This window comes from Sebastes fasciatus, chromosome 23 (genome assembly GCF_043250625.1).
Source record: "Sebastes fasciatus isolate fSebFas1 chromosome 23, fSebFas1.pri, whole genome shotgun sequence".
Lineage (NCBI taxonomy): Eukaryota > Metazoa > Chordata > Actinopteri > Perciformes > Sebastidae > Sebastes > Sebastes fasciatus.
In genome coordinates, this window is record NC_133817.1 from 17057122 (window position 1) to 17076210 (window position 19089).

The following is a 19089-nucleotide window of genomic DNA, read 5'->3' on the forward strand; positions in this document are numbered from 1 at the left end:
TAAGGTAGATATTGCTGTAAAACTGACATTACTGAGTCAGTTTATATATATATATTTTATTGGATATCGGATTTATCAATGCGTTCATGTGTAAGCAGCATTTTAATTTTGTCATTGGTCGAGATGGAGTTAATTTTGAATATTTTATGCACATTTTGGTCCTTTAATGTATGATAATGTATCACTGTTTTTGTTTTTAGATGATCATATGTATTGAATGTTAAAGCTTAAACTGTAATATACCTAGTAATTACAGCTGATAAATGTTGTGGTGTAAAAAGTATATTAGTAGTAGAAATAAATGTCTATACAGTAGATTCAATATATTTTTTAGATATGAATATACTGTACTTTGTATTGAATCTTATGGTTGTTACGCTTTAATTTCACCTTCTGATTGCATTTTTATTTTACTTTTATTATTATTATTTTGTTTCCATTATGGTTTTAGTGCAGTAACAATCTTTAACACTTGTGGATGAACTTTTCACGCAAAAATAAAATAAAATAAAATAATAAAAAAACAAAACACACAACAAATCACAGAAATAAATCCTCAATCAAACATTTCAAGTTTCTTTTTAATGGGTTTGACAAAACCTCGACACGTTTGTGGAAAAAAATGTGCTTTGATAAAGTTTGAAGTGAAACATATTTAAAGTAAATTGTAAAACTTTGGAAAACATATGTAAAACAATAATTTAAATAAATTAAACTCTGGACAACATCAACTCATACTCTGTAAAAAATAAGATTTAGTTTCATGAATTCAACTGTGCAAAAAAACAGGAGATTTAACAAGTGAGACCTGAATTAAGACCAAAAAGCAAAATGTAGGCTGTGGTTACATTAAAAGAGGCCTTGCGTGTATTTCTTTTTTGCGTGTGCTTTGATTCGCTCACTTTTAGTTCAAGTACAAAATAACGAAATACTAGCAAAAACACCAGGTCAGAGATTCATGTTTGTCCCTCGAGCCCTGAGCTGAACGGTTCTGTCATGGCTCTATTGTAAATAACACAAAGACACTCTGGTGGACGGACGCAAACACACACACAAACACACATACGCATACACACGCCACTACAGCCTGTGTGTATGAAGAATGTAAAAGTATTTGAAGTATGTACAGAGGCAAACGCCATCTGTACACAACTGTACATCACAGCTGTTAATGTCAGTTTCTGCTGGAGTGTCCATGACTTTTTTTCCCTTCTGGATGCCCCTCAGTCGATCTGCAGCTGCTGCGTCCTCGTGATTTTGACTCTACGATGACGGACAGTTTTCAGGTCTCTGGATCAGACAAAGTAAATTTTAGATATCAAATTGTGAATATGACTTACAAGCTATTAGTATAAGGTTAACTGTTTGTACAGCGCTTTCAAAATGAGCAATTCAAATGAGGTTGGTTTGGCAATTGAGTTAGTGATCTTTGGATTCTTTATAGTAAAGACATTTTTAAAGGTGCAGTGTGTAGGATTTGGCGCCATCTAGTGGTGAGGTTGCAGATGTGCCAAGCGTGTAGGAGAACTACGGTGGCGTTATAAACGGCTCATTCTAAGGTAATGAAAACACAACAACTCTTATTTTCAGGTGATTATACACTTCTGAAAACATAGTTATTAATATTATATTCCATTCCTGGCAGTAGATCCCTTCTAAAAGCTACACACTGTTAAAACGAACAGTTTGACATTTTGAGAAATACACTTATTTGCTTTCTCGCCTAGAATTAAATGAGAAGATCAATCTCTCAAGGTGGTGTGCTAACCAGGTAGCTATAGAGCCAGGAGCCAGTTAGCTTAGCTTAGCATAAAAACAGAGGGGAAACAGCTAGCCCACCTAAATGTGACTTCTTACCTTCGGCTGCATCGTCGGCCAGGGGGTCGGAGTTCGTTACGTACTTGCTGCCAAATATCTGCACCAACTGCTCAAAGAACTTGCATTCCTGTTTCTCTCCTCTGGAAACAGAATTTCAGAGCTTGTTATAAGGAGACAGAAAGTTTTGCCACAAATGAATGTGTACAACACTAGTGGATCAAATGTTATGAGGTTCATGCTTAGAGGATACAAATGTATGAAGAATGTAGAGTTTTAACTCTGCAACCACATACCCCCAGCAATGAACAACAGTACTTACTTTCTGCCTTCTAGGAAGTGTCTGAAATTGGCCCTGAGCCTCTTTATTCTGGTCTGACACTGTTCAGGAGTGCGCTGGTAGCCCTGGCTGATCATGACCTCAGAGATCTGGATGAAGATGTGTTTGTTCTTGGTGCAGCTCCTCAAGGTCTCCTGGATCTCCTCGCTCCCCCATATGTCCAGGAGGGCCTCGGTCTCCCCGTCGCTCCAGGCCAGCTTCGAGCTGTCGGCCGCCCACTGAGTACCTGAGGCAGCTAACAGAGTGGACGTCTCATGATAATTAAAAAAAAATAATCTGTACAGATTAAAGCATAATTATAAATAATGAGAAAAGGGGATGGCTTCTACTATCAAAAGGATTTGTTTCTGGAGTAGGAGCTCTTATGTTGTAGTTTGTTTTAATATAGGGTACATTTGTTAACTTCCTCTGCAATATGTATATCAAACTGTATCTGTCATGTGTTTTGATTTTGGTCTGAACCCTAATTTATTTTGTCTTATAATCTGTTTTGATTCAACTTTTCACAATAAAATCTAAATGAATGAAGCGAAGCCTGCCTCTTTTGTCACTTGATGTTACTGCTGTCACAACTGCTGTCATAAATGCATGATAGTTAGTTTGATCCAGTATTCTTGGCATCAAACGGTGTCACTTCACATTTTGAAAGATGTAATTGTTTTTTTGTAGAGCTTCACCTTTTTTTGGTGGGCTGTCATCCGGCTCCTCTGTGACTGGCGTGTCTGCGACGGAGCCGTCCACTTTCAGCTCCCTGCTGAAGATTTCATTCATCTCACTGAAGAATTTATGTTCCTCCCTGAATTTAAAGGGGAAAAACAGTCTGTGATTTAGCCGGCAATGCTAATCCTATCCAAATCCCAAACTTTTTCCACGACAAACAACACAGAGAGCAAATTTTAACAACAGAAATTGGTCAGACATCACGTGGGCTCTGCGTCGGGGTGCTGCATCGCCCTGTCGGGGTTTATTTCACAACAATGACCCGCTAGCTGTGCATTATCCTGCTTATTACACGGATACTTACTTAAGAAATCAATAATTTACACAAAAATGGTCCGCCAGAGTCCGACATCAGAACTGTGCCCATAGCAACAGTCTGTTATACATAGCAACGGTCTGCTATAAAGAAATAACAGACTGTAGAACGCCGTTGACCAATCAGAATCGAGTATTCAACAAAGCTGTGTAATAAATTGACATAACCTACTGATTTTACAAAGGAAAAGCTGGGAGATTGGTAAATTGTTATCATTTAACTAAAACGTGTAAATTACATTGAAGGCCTTTCAGATACCAGGCCCTAAATCCTAAAATCTTGACATCAATTTTCACAGTAATAGAAAGGTTAACTGTGTCATATTCATTGAATACTGCCCGATAAAGAAAAAACAGGATTTGTAGAATATTGTCTGGAGTTTGTTTGACATTTAACCAACCGCCTCTTGCTGGTTGTTAACAACAATAACAATAATATCAATTTTGAATGTATTTAGAAGAAAAAAAGATTCATATCATCACTGACTTTTCATGGAGGAAGCCGTGTTTAAGGCGCTTAATGCGTGTGTAGCACTGCTCTGACGTCCTTATGAATCCTCCGTCACTCATCTTCTCAGAGATGTACTCGAACACGTGGCGGTTCTTCAGGCAGCCCCTCAGGGTGAGCTGCACGTCGTCTTCGCCCCAGACCTCCAGCAGGGTGCGAGTCTCCAGGTCCGACCACGGCATCTTCCTGCTCTGGTCGGCCAGCAGGTGGCTGGATGACGGCTGCTCGTCGTCTAAGGGGAGGGACAACGTATGTATTATTGGGCTTTAATCTTTTGAAATGTACATAGAATCTGCACAATAACACTGAATTGTCCAAAGGGTGTGATGACACAAATTGATTTGAACCTACACATGTCAGGATCGTTGTCCATGAGGGGCTGCACGGCGGCCTCAGCAGCAGTACTGTCCACATCAGCATACACAGAGTTGTCACCGAGCACCGGAGCCAGGAGGTGGAAGTATCGAAACACAGTGGTCCGTCCACTTCTGGAAAACGTAAATCAAATGCAAGCTGTGAAAAAGTCTGCTGGGGTGGAAATTGTGGTCTTCATTTTTTTTTTACTATTATTTGAAACAATGTCTTACAAAGCCATTTTATTTACCTCCAGCTGTTGCAGTAACGTCTGTAACTCTTCTTCAACCTTTTGATCCGGGAGTGGCACTGCTCCGCCGTCCTCTGGTATCCGATGGTGGTCATTTTCTCCGCTATGTCGGCGAATATGTGCCCGTTGCGGACGCAGGTTTTCAGGCTGTGCTGCACGTCGTCTGCGGCCCACACCTCAACGAGGGCGACTGTCTCGTGCTCCGTCCACGCCGTGTTCGCGCCATCTGCACCTGTTTCATGTGGATGCAGCGGTTACATAGACTGATCGGGTGTTGCTGCTTTGTGAATGAATGCAGAGGGCTGTACCTGGATCCTGGTCCGCTTGGTCGTCTTTTTCATCATACTCATCGATAGAAGCTGCCTCCTGTCCGAGAATTTCTTCCAGCTGGTAGTAGAATCTATAATCTACTTTTTTTCCACATCTAGAAGGCGTGAAAAGACGTGAATCGTTAGAGTCATGCTAGATTATATGTAGAAACAGATGAACTGATAGAAAGATTGGTCTCACTTCTTTTTGTCGTAGCTCTGTCGAAAGTTGTTCCTCAGTGACTTGACCTTCCAGCGGCATTGCTCCGAGGTCTTCGAGTAGCCGAGCTCGTGCAGTCTCCCCGAAATGTCGGCGTAAACGTGTCCATTGTGGACGAAACCCTTCATCGCACTCTGAACGTCTTCGTCGCCCCAGATCTCCATAAGCGCCACGGTCTCCTCGTCGGACCACGAGCCAGGTGCCGTTTTTTCTGTTGACATGCTGACGTCTCCATCTTATAGTAGAAACACAGCATGTGTCAATGTCTGTGCCGGTTTTGGCACGAATGCACAATTTCACAAGTTACTGTTCTTGTTTCAGCCAAGAAGTGTTTTTTTCCCATAATTTTTTCAATAAAAAGCATAAAAATATACTGTATAAGTGGTTGCTATGATGACTCTCGTTTCTTCTAAAATCCTCAGTCCGCCTAAAAAGTGCCATACAAAAGTAAAACAAAATGATTTCTATTCTATATTCATATTCTACTGAAATGGCATGTGATGAACAATAATAAGCGTTTTCAGTCCAAAATGGCGGCAGTGGCTGTTGTCAAAAAAACACCGGCGTTTCTTCTCTTTGCTTCTATACTCTTTTTCGGTACTGTGCATGTGCAACTCTCAACAGAGATAAGAAGGAAGAGAGACGGCTCACTCCTTACCTACTTCCATCATCAGCTCCGGATAAAATGATGTATACAATTCTTTTTAGATCAGGGGAGTGAGTTACTAGATTTACTAGCCAAACGTGACATTTTACTTGCTTCAGGCAAGCGGGCAATCCTTATTGTTGAGCCCTGCCAACGAGCACCACCAGTTCTGAGACACTAGAATAACCTCAAGAGCAATATTGCACCACTAAAATAAGGCTAATCAGCATGTTATCATATAGTAATCACACACATTTTCTGCAGGAAATGCTTGTTTTTAGTTGTACTTTTGTATTTACGCAACATTTGAAACACTACATACGGATGTCCATAACACTGGTGTAAAACTGTATGAGTAGACCCACAATCAGAGAGTGTTATCTTGAGTAATGCTGCCCTACTATCCACAGCACAGAGTCAATGAGGGGATTTTTTCTTACCTGTTTCAGTCACTGATTCACCGTTGGAGTCTTCAGATATTTCGATGGAGTCCGTTACCACGGTGGAGGATGTGGACGGCTGCTTGTCCAGGATTTGTTCCAGCAGATCATAGAATTTAAAGTCGACTCTGTCGGTCCCAGATGAGCTACAGACAGTAAAGGCAGCCGTGTTAACACACACACACACACACATGTCCTGCCAACAGTGAAGTAAACAAAATGAGTATTCATGTGCAGCATTTACCTCATGGTTTCCTGACACTGACGATAGTTGGCTTTCAGCCGTTTGATCCTGGTGTGGCACTGCCCTGCGCTGCGGGAGAAGCCGTTGACGCCGAGTCTCTCTGATATCTCGGTGAAAATGTGGCCGTTATGTGGGTAGCGTTTCATGCTCCGCTGGACCTAAATGTAGGGGACATTCTTAGTAAAGGTGGCAATATTCAAAAAGAATAACACTGATGAGGACATCATGCACACGCAGCCTCCATTTGGGGATTGGAGACATTTCTCTTTCATTCTTTAAAAACATGTTATTCCCTTTGTCGTCTCAGACTAGAGAGCTATAACTATGTAGGTACTTGTGCTCCTGGAGCTCTCCGCTGCTAGAGACACTCAAGAGATTTTGAACAGGAAGAAAAAAGCACCCTACATGATCAAAGCTTAAGATTAAGGTTAGACTTTTATATTGCTGCTCATATTTATGATTTTTCCCCAGCAATTCTAATGAAGGAATTGATGAAGTGAAGTGAGATGGCAGTTCAGCCTGATTACTAGGAAAGTTAAAAGGCGTAACTATGTTCATTATGATATTGTCCGCTACCTGGCTGTCGCCCCAGATCTCCAGAAGGATGACGGTCTCTTTGTCCGACCAAGGGACTTTCCTCCTGTCCTCCTGAACGCCCACAGCAGCCTCTGAAGAGAAACACACAAAAAAATAATGAATTAATTAAATTTAATTAGAAATGAAACACTTAATTTAATAACTTCATAATTACTCAAACATATATATTAAAATATTATAGTTGGCGATTAACTCAATAGTTGAAAACTAAACAAATTAATCGTTGCAGCTCTAGTATTTTTATTTTATTAGCCACACTGCTCTCTCTACTGGTTGTATTTCTGTTCTCCATATGCCATGATGTTGTTTGATGAAGTTTTTGAACAATAAAGATCAATTCAAATATACTGTACATGCGATTAAAGTCCTATTGAATCATTAAAAGTTATAATAATAATGACAATTCATTTGGTTTTGTGGTCTGATGACCTGACAAAGTAGCATTCATCATCTAAAATATATTATTTTTTAATGTTTCTGTGAAGTTTGACAGAACTATACTTGTTTAAGACTGCTACTGTTAAAAAAGACATCAAGAACAGAACTGATTTGAAAAAATATCGATGCAGTTAAGCATAAAAATTATAAAATATGGACTGGGTGTAAAATTTAAAGAGAGAGAACGAGAGAAAAAAGGCATTAGGAGACTATGCATTGAGTATTTTAACTGCATTTGACAGGAAGAACGAGTTGTACACAGGGTAAAAGCACAAAGTACGGGTACACAGGATTGCATACTGTATAATCGGAAGCTTTGTACTTTGTATTCAATTCAGATTTCTAACTTAGCTGCATCTAGGGCGTCAGAAAGCTTTTATATTTCCATATATTTTTGTTTTTACAGAATATTGCTGAATGAATTGCTCATAGGGATCACTCAGTATATAATTATTAGGTGATTAAAAGCACCTCAGCTTGTTATCTGAGCTCCCTTCCCCTCCCGCTGTCAGTAGAGAACATTAGAGTTTACCGATATCCTGATGGGAGAAGGACGGCAAGTCGTTCTCTTCAGGTTCTTCTGGCATTTCCTCCAGCTGCGGCACCGAAGGGAAGTCCTTCACTAGTATGCATCCCAGTTCGTTGTAGAACTTGCACTCGACTTGCTCCTGTCCCTTCAGGCTACATGGAGGGATAAGAAGAGAGCAGATATATATACTGTAAATCAACAAATATCACAGACTTTTCCTTTCACTCTTTCTTGCTGTGAGTATGCATACATGTTTTGGTAGCACTGCCTGAAGTTTGATTTCAGTCTTTTCAGCCTCGTTTGGCACTGCTCTGGTGTTCGGGAGAAGCCCTGCGCGGCCATCTTGTTGGATATGATGGAGAAAATGTGTCCGTTTCTGTGCATTCCTCTCAGCTCCTGCTGCATCTGGTCTTCTCCCCACGTGTTGATGAGAGCCAACGACTCGAAGTCTGTCCACGGCACGCTTCTAGTTCCTTCAATAAAATATGAACCACATCGTTTGTCAAGTATAATCATTTTACTGGAATTTGTCATTTTAATAAAACAATATACTACGGTTAATGTTTATTTTGTGCTTTGGGAAGCATATATGTACAATGTGGTATTAGGGCCATTGTAGGTAAAAAAATAAATAAATTACAGTGCCTGGGTAGGAGGATAATATTCCAAGAAAAAAACTCTACAAATAACTAAGAATTTATGAGAAAAAAACTTGAATATTCTCTGAGATTATAAAGTCATACATTTGCAAGAAAAAACTTGAATAATCTCTGATATTATAACGCTATAAATTTGCGAAAAAAGACACACAAATTCTCTGAGATTAAAGTCACAAAGTTACGAGAAAAAAAGTCGGAAAAATTGTGTAATGTTCATCACACCACTGTTAAACACTGCGGAAATGTGATCTGCTGAGAGCAAATATATGAATTATATTAGTATTCATTTATGTTCATAAAAGATCATTAGTAAGAACATGAAAGAAAACGTGTTTCAGGACCGTCGCCTCGCTCAGAGGCGGTCCGTCAGAGAGGGAACAGCAATCTTTAGGATCTAAACCCATTGGCAAAATAAAACGCACAACGGATCTAACATGTGGAAAAAGTACAATGCATACCAATGTCAGCATTATGTTCATAAAATAACACAGATGAAAGAAAGCGTCTATCTTTCAGGCCCTTTCGCCTCAGCCATCCTTACCATAACAAAACTACTTTAAATGAACAAAATTCAGTCGGTAGCTGGCATTCCCACAGTATTACATAATTTCTGAATTTTTTACTTTATAATCTCAGAGAATATTCAAGTTTTTTTTCACGTAAATTTGTAATTTTTTCTCTCGTAAATTTTCGACTTTAATCTCAGAGAATATCAGGTTTTTGTTTTTAGAAAATTTACTTTTGTCTCTGAAATTCTGAGTTTTATCTTGGAATATTACCCCCCTCCTCCGGCTTTATTTTTATTTTTTTACCTACAATATGCTGTTGTATAGACAAAATAACAGAAAAATCTAAAATACCTGCTTTGATTTGAAATTTGAAATTAAATAAACTAAACTAGAGCTGCAACAATTATTCAATTAATCAATCAATTCAATAACTGATTAGTCGTTGGTTGCAGCTTCTTCAATGTGAGGATTTGATGCTTTTCTTTGTCATATATGATAGTAAACTGATGATATTTAAGGTTTGGACTGTTGGTCGAATAAAAACAAGCAATCATGAATACATGACCTTGAGCTGTGGGAAATTATAACAGGTGTTTTTCACTATTTTCTTTTGCAGCCCTAAACTGAACCTGAGATTGTACCTATTTCTGGTTGGCTTGTTTGGCCAAGAAACTGCAAGTCCTCATCGCCGTCTTGGGACTTGTCTTCATCGACGGCCTCTTCGACGTCATAGGTGACCTCGGGAACAGCCGAGGAAGCCGAGGAGCCGAGTACCCGCTTCAGCTGCTCGTAAAATTTGTACTCCAGCTTGGATTTCGCTCTGGTGGTAGAAAAGGGAGAAAGGCAATTACTTTTTTCTCTATTGTTTCACAAGTTACAGCTATGACATCTAAGGAGGGAAATACAGTTCCCAGACAAATTCAAATGAGTGGACAGAAAGACAAGCAGAGAGGAAGGACGACAGTTTATTTAACACCCCACCTGTTTTTCTTGCGGAAGCATTTCTTCAGTCGTTTGATCCTGGTCTGGCACTGTTCCACCGTTCTCATGTAGCCTCTCTCTGCCATCTTCTGAGCGATCTGCGTGAATATGTGACGGTTTTTCAAGCAGCCCTTTAAAGCCCGCTGCACCGAGTCCTTCCCCCAGATGTCGAGCAGATTGAGAGTCTCCTCGTCCGACCAGGGAACCTTTGTGTCCGTCACAACTGGGAGAGAACCTTCCTGAGAGTCTAAAATGAAACAAGGAGAGTTAGTCAAAGGCCAAAGCTTAGACTGATCCACCGTAGCATCCACTGATCAATACAGAAACTGTACAAACCTGTATAATCTCCCCATATCGAGATTAGAGGAGATTCACCTGAATTCTCATCATCCACTGGCGAATCCCTGTAAAGGTGGAAAAACACAAAAGGTTAAAATCGACACACACTTTTTTTTCCTAATCCAATCAAAGTGCTTTCTGACAGTGCCATCGGTAATGTGGATTAAAAAGCGAATGGAACCACGAATGATGAATATGAAACAAAAGGGATGCTTGCCCACTGAACCGATAGGAAACCCCAGCGTCATGTCTTTGTGTTTAACAAATGAACAAAACATTTCTGGTAATCTTACAAGGAAGCTTTCGCCTCCGCCGGCTGTTTTGAGGGAATGTCCACGCCTCCGCTCAGCTTCCTCTTCCTGAGAACCCGCCCTCCTATCAAGCTTTGGCTGTTGTCATTGGCTGCTGAACCCGCGGTCTCATTAGACGCAGTGAGGTCTATGGTTCCATCACGTGGCCGTGCACTAACTGAGTTTTGCACTTTCCCCTCCTGAGAAATGTTCCCGCCTCTAACCCGCAGCTGCCGACTGCCCGAGTCTCTCATCTCCTTCAGGCTTTGTCTCGCTGTCTCAGAGCTCCTCCTGATCGCCCTCTCCAGGCTGCTTGTGTCGAAGAGAGGGTCGAGGAGTTCTTTGTGCTCGGGAGGGTCTGAATCTTTGTGAGCAGGTGAGGTGGTGTTCGTGACAGGTTTGGTCCCAGGAGGCAGAGACAGGGAGGAGAGGATGCAGTCATCCATCGGTAATAATCTAGGATCTACAATTGGGGAAAAAATATGGTTAATTAGACCCCAGCTTGGTTCAAACATTTATCAACTGACAAGAAAAACTGTCAAATTTAGCAAGATGCAAAAACAAAAATGGTTGTTTTCAGTGCATCTTCAGTCTCTCTGTCAAAACCTTTTAAAAGCAATTACTTCTGAGTTTTCTCTGTTGTCTGATCAAACAACCTACAGTAAAAAATATTTGCTTAGGGACTCATTATTTAGGAAATTAAAGGGATAGTTTTGGTGTTTTGAAGTGAGGTTGTATGAGGTACTTATCCATAGTCAGTGTATTACCTACAGTAGATGACAGTCGGCACGCCACCAGTTTGGAGAAGCAGACAGGAGTTACTGCACAGGAGCAAAGCAATGTACTGCTGTGGACGGAGGCAGCAGTAAAATGTATTTTAGCCACCTAAAAGAAAGGCTCACCTAAAATAAATCAATATCAGTTTAAGTGTACGCTATATTTTGAATGTTTTCGCCGGTTTATCTTGCCGTGACACAGCTATAGTCTATGTTTCTGATGGGGAACTGAAGCCGTTATCAATGCTCTCACCAAAGCCACCAGACTCCATTGAAAAAAACAGTAATTTAACCTCGCAGAACACGGATGTTGCTGGTCTACCAATGCCTCGATCGGTTTACCAATGCCTCGATCGGTTTGTTGGTGTTATTGTGTGACCAAAAGTCACAAAAAGGCTGTCTGACGGCAAGGTAAAGCGTTGAAAATATTCTAAATATAGCGTACATACGTTTTGCTGCCAGCCTCGTCCACAGCAGTACATTGCTTTAATTCAGTGTGGTAACTCCTGTCTATTTCTCCAAACTGGGGGCGTGCCGACCGTCATCTACTGTAGGTAATACACTGACTATGGATAAGTACCTCATACAACCCCACCTCAAAAAAAAAACAGCACTACTCCTTTAAGTATAAAAACAATCCTAAGCATTTGTCCAACGAGGACTGGGTGGAAGATTTGACAAGACGACAAACAGACTTGTTCCAGATTGATCTTCTAAACTGCTATTACATCTCTTTCTGTTTCAGTATCGACTGCGCAATTACAGTACACAACCGTGGGGACTACAGTACCTTTCTCTTCAAAATGGCCGAGGTTTCTGTGGTGCTCGAGTACAGCCTTCATGTCCTCTGGCGGGAAAAAGGATTGTAAACATTCGCCCAGGACTGACGGAGTGTCTCCAAGCAAAGCTGCCAACTGAGCACAAGTTACTAGCTTTAGTAAGCCTGCATTCATTCATTTTTATACTGCCAAATGACTCAAATGAAAAACACATTAATTCAGATTTTCCTGACATGCATACATCCCTTTATGTTCCTATAATCTTGTGTTACTGCCAGGAATACGAGGAGCGTTGTATTTGAACCTCATGCAGCCTTGCTGACCCACATAAGAGATAATTAGCATGACTGACTAATGAGCATTTTTTTGTTTTCTAGTATGTAACTGCTACTAATCTGACTATTGTAGCATGTGATATGCCATATATTGTAGCATATACATATTATATTGCTGCTCTGCTGGGTACAGAAAAGGGAGAGGAGGAAGCAGTCCACTGGGACACGGTGTTGCACCTGTATCCAGTTAACCCTCCTCTATAGCTGTCTCTGGGTCAGTGGTGCAGACAGATGAGCAAGCCCCTGCACTGAGACTGTGTGCTTCAGTCAGCCTTGAAAAAACAGCGATTCATTTTGGAATAATGCCAGAGCTCTTTCCTGGAGATACACTTCTGTGTGTTGCATTTATTTTATTCCGATGGGGGAATAAAACGCTGAGGCAAAATAAGCAGTGCAGACCTCCCACTGGGCCTGATAACCTCCCCCAGGTAGCTTCACATCAACACAGGAGGGGGCAGGTAACACAGTAGGGAGGTAACCGTAGCCAAAATATGACCTGATACAGAAGCGAGATCGTCAGCAGGAGTGTGGCTAAATAAAGGACTTGATAGTAGCACTGGAGAAAAGGTTGTAGGGTCACTAAAATCTGTGAGTGTTTAATGTACACGGCATATTTCATGCCGTTCAGCCGTTAGTTTATCACATATGTTGGTGACAATCAAACAAATAAATAGTGGGGATAACTAAGACCAATTAAGACATTTGAATTATCACAAGTTGCTTCCAGTGAGACCCGCGAGATCGCCGGTGATCCTGACCGACATTACTGTCTTTAAGAAGCTGTAGTGGGCTGAAGATTAAAAATACTGGTATCATATGAAACTAGAAAACTTAGGAATTTATTGGTACCACTAGGAATTGCATAAATTGGGTATGACTGGAAAGCTGAGGCTCTTGTGGATCAAATGAGCCCAGTTGTATTCTTGTGTGATGATGTTAGTCCCCATAGTAGCCAATTCATTGTAGTGAGACCATTTTTTCAAACTTGACCTCACTGTATAAAATGACCTGTGGTGACCTCTAGGATAATCACAGCCTCGTGAAACTTTACAGCCACAAACTAGAGATCTAGGGCATTCAGAGGATGGATGGCTTTCCTAGCTAGATTGACACTAAGGGGGTTTCTGAGCAGTTTCCAGAACAGAAGTGCTCGCCATCCAATCAACGAAAAATGCAGTTCCTGCAGAAATCTCAAAATGTCAAAAGTTTTTGATTTCAAATCACAGCATGGCTTTTTCTATGGTGTTCCTCAAGGTCTTTGGGTCTTAATGTTGTATTTTGGAGGGATTATCGATCATTTTTATCAATTCTCGAGTGGTAAAAAATGGTTAAATTTAGCACCAAATCTGTGTTACAAATGTTATCAACCCAGAAATTGCGGCAACAACTTATGAGACATACTAGAGCATGGGGATGGCCGTCATATACTTCCATGATAATGTTCTTAGCCCTTATACATTTTGACAATTTATCCTAATTCTTCATTCATTGTTATTTTGGATTTATGACTAGAACAACTTGACACACAGTGCTGAGCTGCATCTCAAATTAATCTTCAGGTTCCCAGCTTCCAGATGATGTACACCACTTCTATGTGACATCTACTGTTGACCTGCAATCCCCCCCTTATTATTAGATAATTGGCTGATAACGCATGCAAAGCTAGAGCTCAAAAGAAACATGGCACCTGTGTGAAGTCTGGAGCTGGCAGCAGCTCCTCCAGTCTTGATATGAACTCCCACACCAGCATCTCAAGTGCAGCATCGTACTTTGGCCCAAAATATACAGGGAAGATTTCCTTCAAATGAGAAAGACAGACAGACAGATTAAGAGAGAGATAGATACGTTTAGTATGTGTAATGTATACAGGACAATTTTGAATTAGGATCAGACAGATCCGGTAGAGTAACAGCAAAACACCACAATAAGGAATGCATATTGTCTCACTTGGAAAAAATATTTTCTTTCCAAGGGATCCTCTAGTAAGGAATGCACCAACTCCACAAAGTTCACCTCCGATTCCTCCACCTGGTTTATGGTTACCTGTTATACAAACACACACAATATGAACACAGAAACACTCAAATCAAGCGAACGGAAAACAAACAACACTTGATGATCACCAGGGGTGTGGACTCGAGTCAGATCACTTGGACTCGGGTCACATTCGAGTCACAAATATGATGACTTTAGACTCGACCTGACAAAATGAAGATCATTTGTTGATTTGTTTGGTGGATCCTTAGCTGAATCCCTGAAAAGTGGTGTTTTTTGTTGACTTTCTTTTTGTATGAATATTATTAGGACTTGCATTTGATTATCTTACACTTAATTCCCCAGATCCACTTTGTTTGAACCAATCCACCCTGCAACTATGTTGTACTCCACATTTTTAGCTGAATACAAATTCAAGAAAGCAACTGTCTACTCTTGACATTAAATGCAGGTTTTTTAATGTCTCATGAATGTCTCAACAGTCCTGAGACTAAATCAGTCACAACTGGGCCAGTAACCTTCCACACCAGAAAGAAAAACAGCTGTGTGTGTTTGCCAGCGACAGTTTACTTACATGGTGATCCTTGGCAGTGCTGACGGGAGCTTTAATTCTGTCCAGATGTGGCTGAATGGTCTGCACGTCCACCGGGTGCTCGCCTCGACACATCTCCAGAGCCAGCTGAATGTACACACACACACACACACAAACAAACAGTAGTCCTGGTTTATAAACCTCCTGGAGTAACACTGGACACTTAGACACTACAGCTACTGAAGAACTTTGCCCACTTGATTTATAGGAGAAGAAATGAAATAAACACAGATAAAAGTGAGAGAGAGAATACTCACGTCACTTATCATCGAGTCATTAGCTATGAAATATTGTTTACAATGAAATTAGCCTCTTTAACTCGGGTTTTTGTTAACGAATATCTAAAATAAGCACAGGCGTCACCTCAGTATGATTAAACAGTGATTATATTACTGACCCTGGCCCTGAGTCCCAGGATGAGCTGAGCCCTCTGACTGTAGCTCATCAGCTCTGGGACCAGTTCCGTCACCATGGTAACAAACTCCTCCAGCATCCCGTAGTGGTCCACAAGTCCCTGCTGCACTACTTGCCACACTGCGGCTGATAACAGCTGCAAGGGCGGGGCCAGGAGGCGTAGATGGTGGACTGGAGGACCATTACCTGAAGTGGAAGGAAGAGAAAAGTGAAAAGATGTGTCAACATTTCATGTAACTGACAATTTGAAACTATTTGAATCCAGCTCCGTTATTACCCAGAGAGGATAACTGTGCGTCAACGGGCAACAGTGAGTGTTTCAAATTACCCACAAGAGAAGAAGTAAACAACCCAAGACAGGTAACCCAATAACCAGGTAACATGAAACACCTGCACAAGCTCTCTTGGTTGCATTACAGTTTTATGGTTCATATTCCTTCATCAGAGGTCTTTTCCCAATCAGTTGAGGAATCATGTCAATAAGGTTGGGCAATATGATGATTGATGATATGATATAATATAATTTAGCCACACCATTTGTAGAAAATTGGCAACATTGGATTTTAATATAACATTTGCATCAGTGTGACAAAGTGTTTTTATCATGCAAAAGGCAAAAATTAAACATGATTATCTGGTTATTCTATGTATTAACAATTTCTCTAACTGTTATACATCAAACTCCATCTGCTGAGGAAAATTGTGCGATAAGATCGAAAGCCACTAATGGAGCAGAAATTTGATTATAATATCACAAAATAAAATTACATATACTATAACAGGATTTGATCTAGACTGTCCACTCCTACTTGTGAAAGGGAAATATTTCAATGTGACAAATAAAACAAAATATTAATTCTGATGGTCCTCACATAAAGGGGGATGGCTACATGATGTAGCTTCTATTGCAGATTGTACAATTAATCAAAATGTTATCGAAATTGCAATATGGCCAGGAAATCGAAAAGTGTGTGTCAAAATACTATTTTATGATGACTATTTAGATGTCCTGGTCGACACATCATATTCTACAGACTCAAGAGAACATCTTTGTTTTGGTACAGATCCCTGCAAAAATCACACCATAATCATTTTAATGTTTTTCAGTGAAAATGAGAATAATGACGTAAAAATTATCATACCCTCTTATATCACAAATCATATCGCAATTGCTATATCAGTCAGAATAAATTGATTTCCCCCCCCCAAATTGTGCAACCCTACGTGCAGTAATGGATTTTTCAGATTTTTGCTATGATTATTATTCTCTATTAATAATATCTGCAAAATTGACCTGCTGGACCACAGTCTGCCTGGTATAGTTTCTCAATCCACTAAGCTGAATTTTGTTGTTTAGACAAGGAAAAATGATCCACTTCAGGCAGAAAGTGCCAAACAGCAGTGGCAGTTTACTTACTTAACAGTACATGTAGTTCAACAAGCAATCAGTGTCAACAACATCCAACTGACACTTAACCATGCTGGCCAGGAGCACACTATTTAGACATGGACTTTGATTTATAGTGGCAAAGTGCCTGCTGTAATAAAGACATGACAGTGTGTTGCTCTCAGGTGCAATGACAACAGCATCCATCAAACTCAAAACAAAGTCACATCTTGTTGAATGCTGCACAAGCAAAGCAGCCTATTGAATGTCTGATATAGGAAGCTATAGGATCAATAGTAAACGCAAACAACCAATGATGGAGTCAGCACTTGAGATGCTACAGTCATTGTGGATCAAGTTGTTCCTGCAGGGATATCACACACAGGATATGAGCAGTGCGTTAAAGGTCACTGTAAACTAACAGAGATCAGGGATTGTTATAAAACCTGATTTTTTCATTGCACGCACCTCGACTGTTTCCACTTTCAGTTCCACGTTTTATTTCCATTTAGCAGCTGACAGAGAGAGAGAAAAACCGAGCTGACGTCTCCCTCCCCTCAGGGTTGTAGCGATCAGAAAAAATATTAGAAAACCTAATGAATAAATTCTGCTAATTTCGGATTAATAAAACATCCATCAGCGATCGCCAACCCACAGAAACAGAAGCGCAGTTTTTTGCAGGACGCATGGACAGGCTCTTGTTTTTAAATCTCGTTTCGGGAGGAGAGACAGAACAAAGGTTTCTGGTCTCATCCGCCTCAGTCCAGATCACGGCAAGCCCTCTTTCCTGGTTGGCTGACGAAGACCGGATCAACCAGGCAGTTCAGGTTCTCAGACTAGATGGCGCCATTGACTCCTTCATCCAGCAAAAGGTCTCTGACCAGTTTAAAGAGAGGTGGATGTTTGTTTGTATAGGTGAGAAGTATGCACAGATTTTACTGAAGGAAAAGTAGCAATATCAACATTTAAAACATGACATGTAAAGGTCCTGCATTAAAAATTAAACTTCAATAGAATTTACTGCAAATAATATAATAAACTGCAAAATAATCTAAAGTAAATGTACTCGCTAGAATGACCACTTAAAAAAATTAAAAATATCTAAATATATATAATATCTACATATATAAGTATTAATATATATACATATATAAAAACATAAATAAATATACATAAATATAATATATACATATATAAATATTAATATATACATATTTAAAAACATAAATAAATATATAAATAAAAATATCTATAATTCAATTATTAATACTGATTTATTCAGCCTTTAACAATATTAATAATAATAACATATTTATAGAGCGCTTTTCATGAAACCCAAAGACACTTTACAGGAGTAAAAATGATCATAACTGATTTTTATATTGTTGTATCTCCAATTTATAATACACCATGCTTTATAGGTTGATCATATGTGTATGTGGGAAATCTTAATCTGCAAATGTTCTTTTGCTAAGTACAGTACGGTACAAGTACTTAGGTCCCATATTATGCTAATTTCCAGGTTCATACTTATATTTTGTGTTTCTACTAGAACATGTTTACATACTGTAATGTTAAAAAAAAAACTTTATTTTCCTCATACTGTCAGCCTGAATACGCCTGTTTTTACCCTCTGTCTGAAACGCTCCGTTTTAGCGCCTTTTTACGGAATTGCAACATAATTGCGTTGCTAGGCAACAGCTTGGGTCCATGTGTACTTCCTGTCAGCTGATGACATTCACATACACTGCAACAGGAAATAAACCGGGACACATTTAGAATGTTTACGTTTAAATCTGTGTAAAGGGTCTAAATATTGTATATTTGTGACATCACTAATGGACAAAAATCCTGACAGCTTGTTTTAAATGCAGAGTTTCTGAATACGGGCTGTGTGTATTTCCCTGTGGATTGAGCGTTTCGATACTTTCACAGTATTTATATAGGACTTAAGCCTGCTTCATAATAAAAAAAACATATAATATGGGACCTCAAGTAAAAGTATTGGTTATGCAGAATGGCCCTATTCAAAGTGTTATACTATGAATAAATAAAATAATCACTTTTATCAGACATAAATGATTCTAGATCATTCAATACACAGAAACACATGAAGTTATGTGTGCATATATAAAGATATAACACAATGTTATTAACTACTTGCCAGTCATTTCCTTGCTCTTCATTCTCTCCAAGTCAACAAGATGAGATGTTGATGAGCGCTCTGACCTCTTATTTTGAAAAAAAGCGAACCGGAAGTGCTACCTAAACGCTCTTCTTGCCTAAAACGTTAGCTCGGGTGCAGCATC

The 19089-nt window shown here is 39.8% G+C and overlaps 1 protein-coding gene across 4 annotated transcripts; it reads right to left on the reverse strand.

Moving 5' to 3' along the window:
* Positions 1–384: 384 nt before the first annotated feature.
* On the reverse strand, positions 385–19086 carry LOC141761511 (uncharacterized). 4 transcript variants are annotated; one of them, XM_074624860.1, is made up of 24 exons: positions 17249–17569; positions 15377–15579; positions 14962–15066; positions 14340–14435; positions 14080–14190; positions 12069–12192; positions 10506–10965; positions 10210–10277; positions 9874–10120; positions 9534–9712; positions 7975–8197; positions 7728–7876; positions 6737–6828; positions 6161–6318; positions 5917–6062; positions 4813–5065; positions 4611–4726; positions 4303–4534; positions 4050–4186; positions 3678–3930; positions 2833–2951; positions 2138–2390; positions 1858–1958; positions 385–1290 (listed from the first exon to the last, which is right to left on the reverse strand). In XM_074624860.1, the coding sequence occupies exons 1-24, from the start codon at positions 17286–17288 to the stop codon at positions 1283–1285; spliced, it is 3873 nt and encodes a 1290-aa protein (XP_074480961.1). In that variant the 5' UTR covers positions 17289–17569; the 3' UTR covers positions 385–1282. The 4 variants fall into 4 exon arrangements, with proteins under 4 accessions (XP_074480961.1, XP_074480960.1, XP_074480959.1 ...); XM_074624859.1 differs by lacking the exon at positions 17249–17569 and adding an exon at positions 18945–19086 and having other exon boundaries at positions 385–1958; XM_074624858.1 differs by having other exon boundaries at positions 385–1958; positions 17249–17568.
* Between the last annotated feature and the right edge of the window lie 3 nt (positions 19087–19089).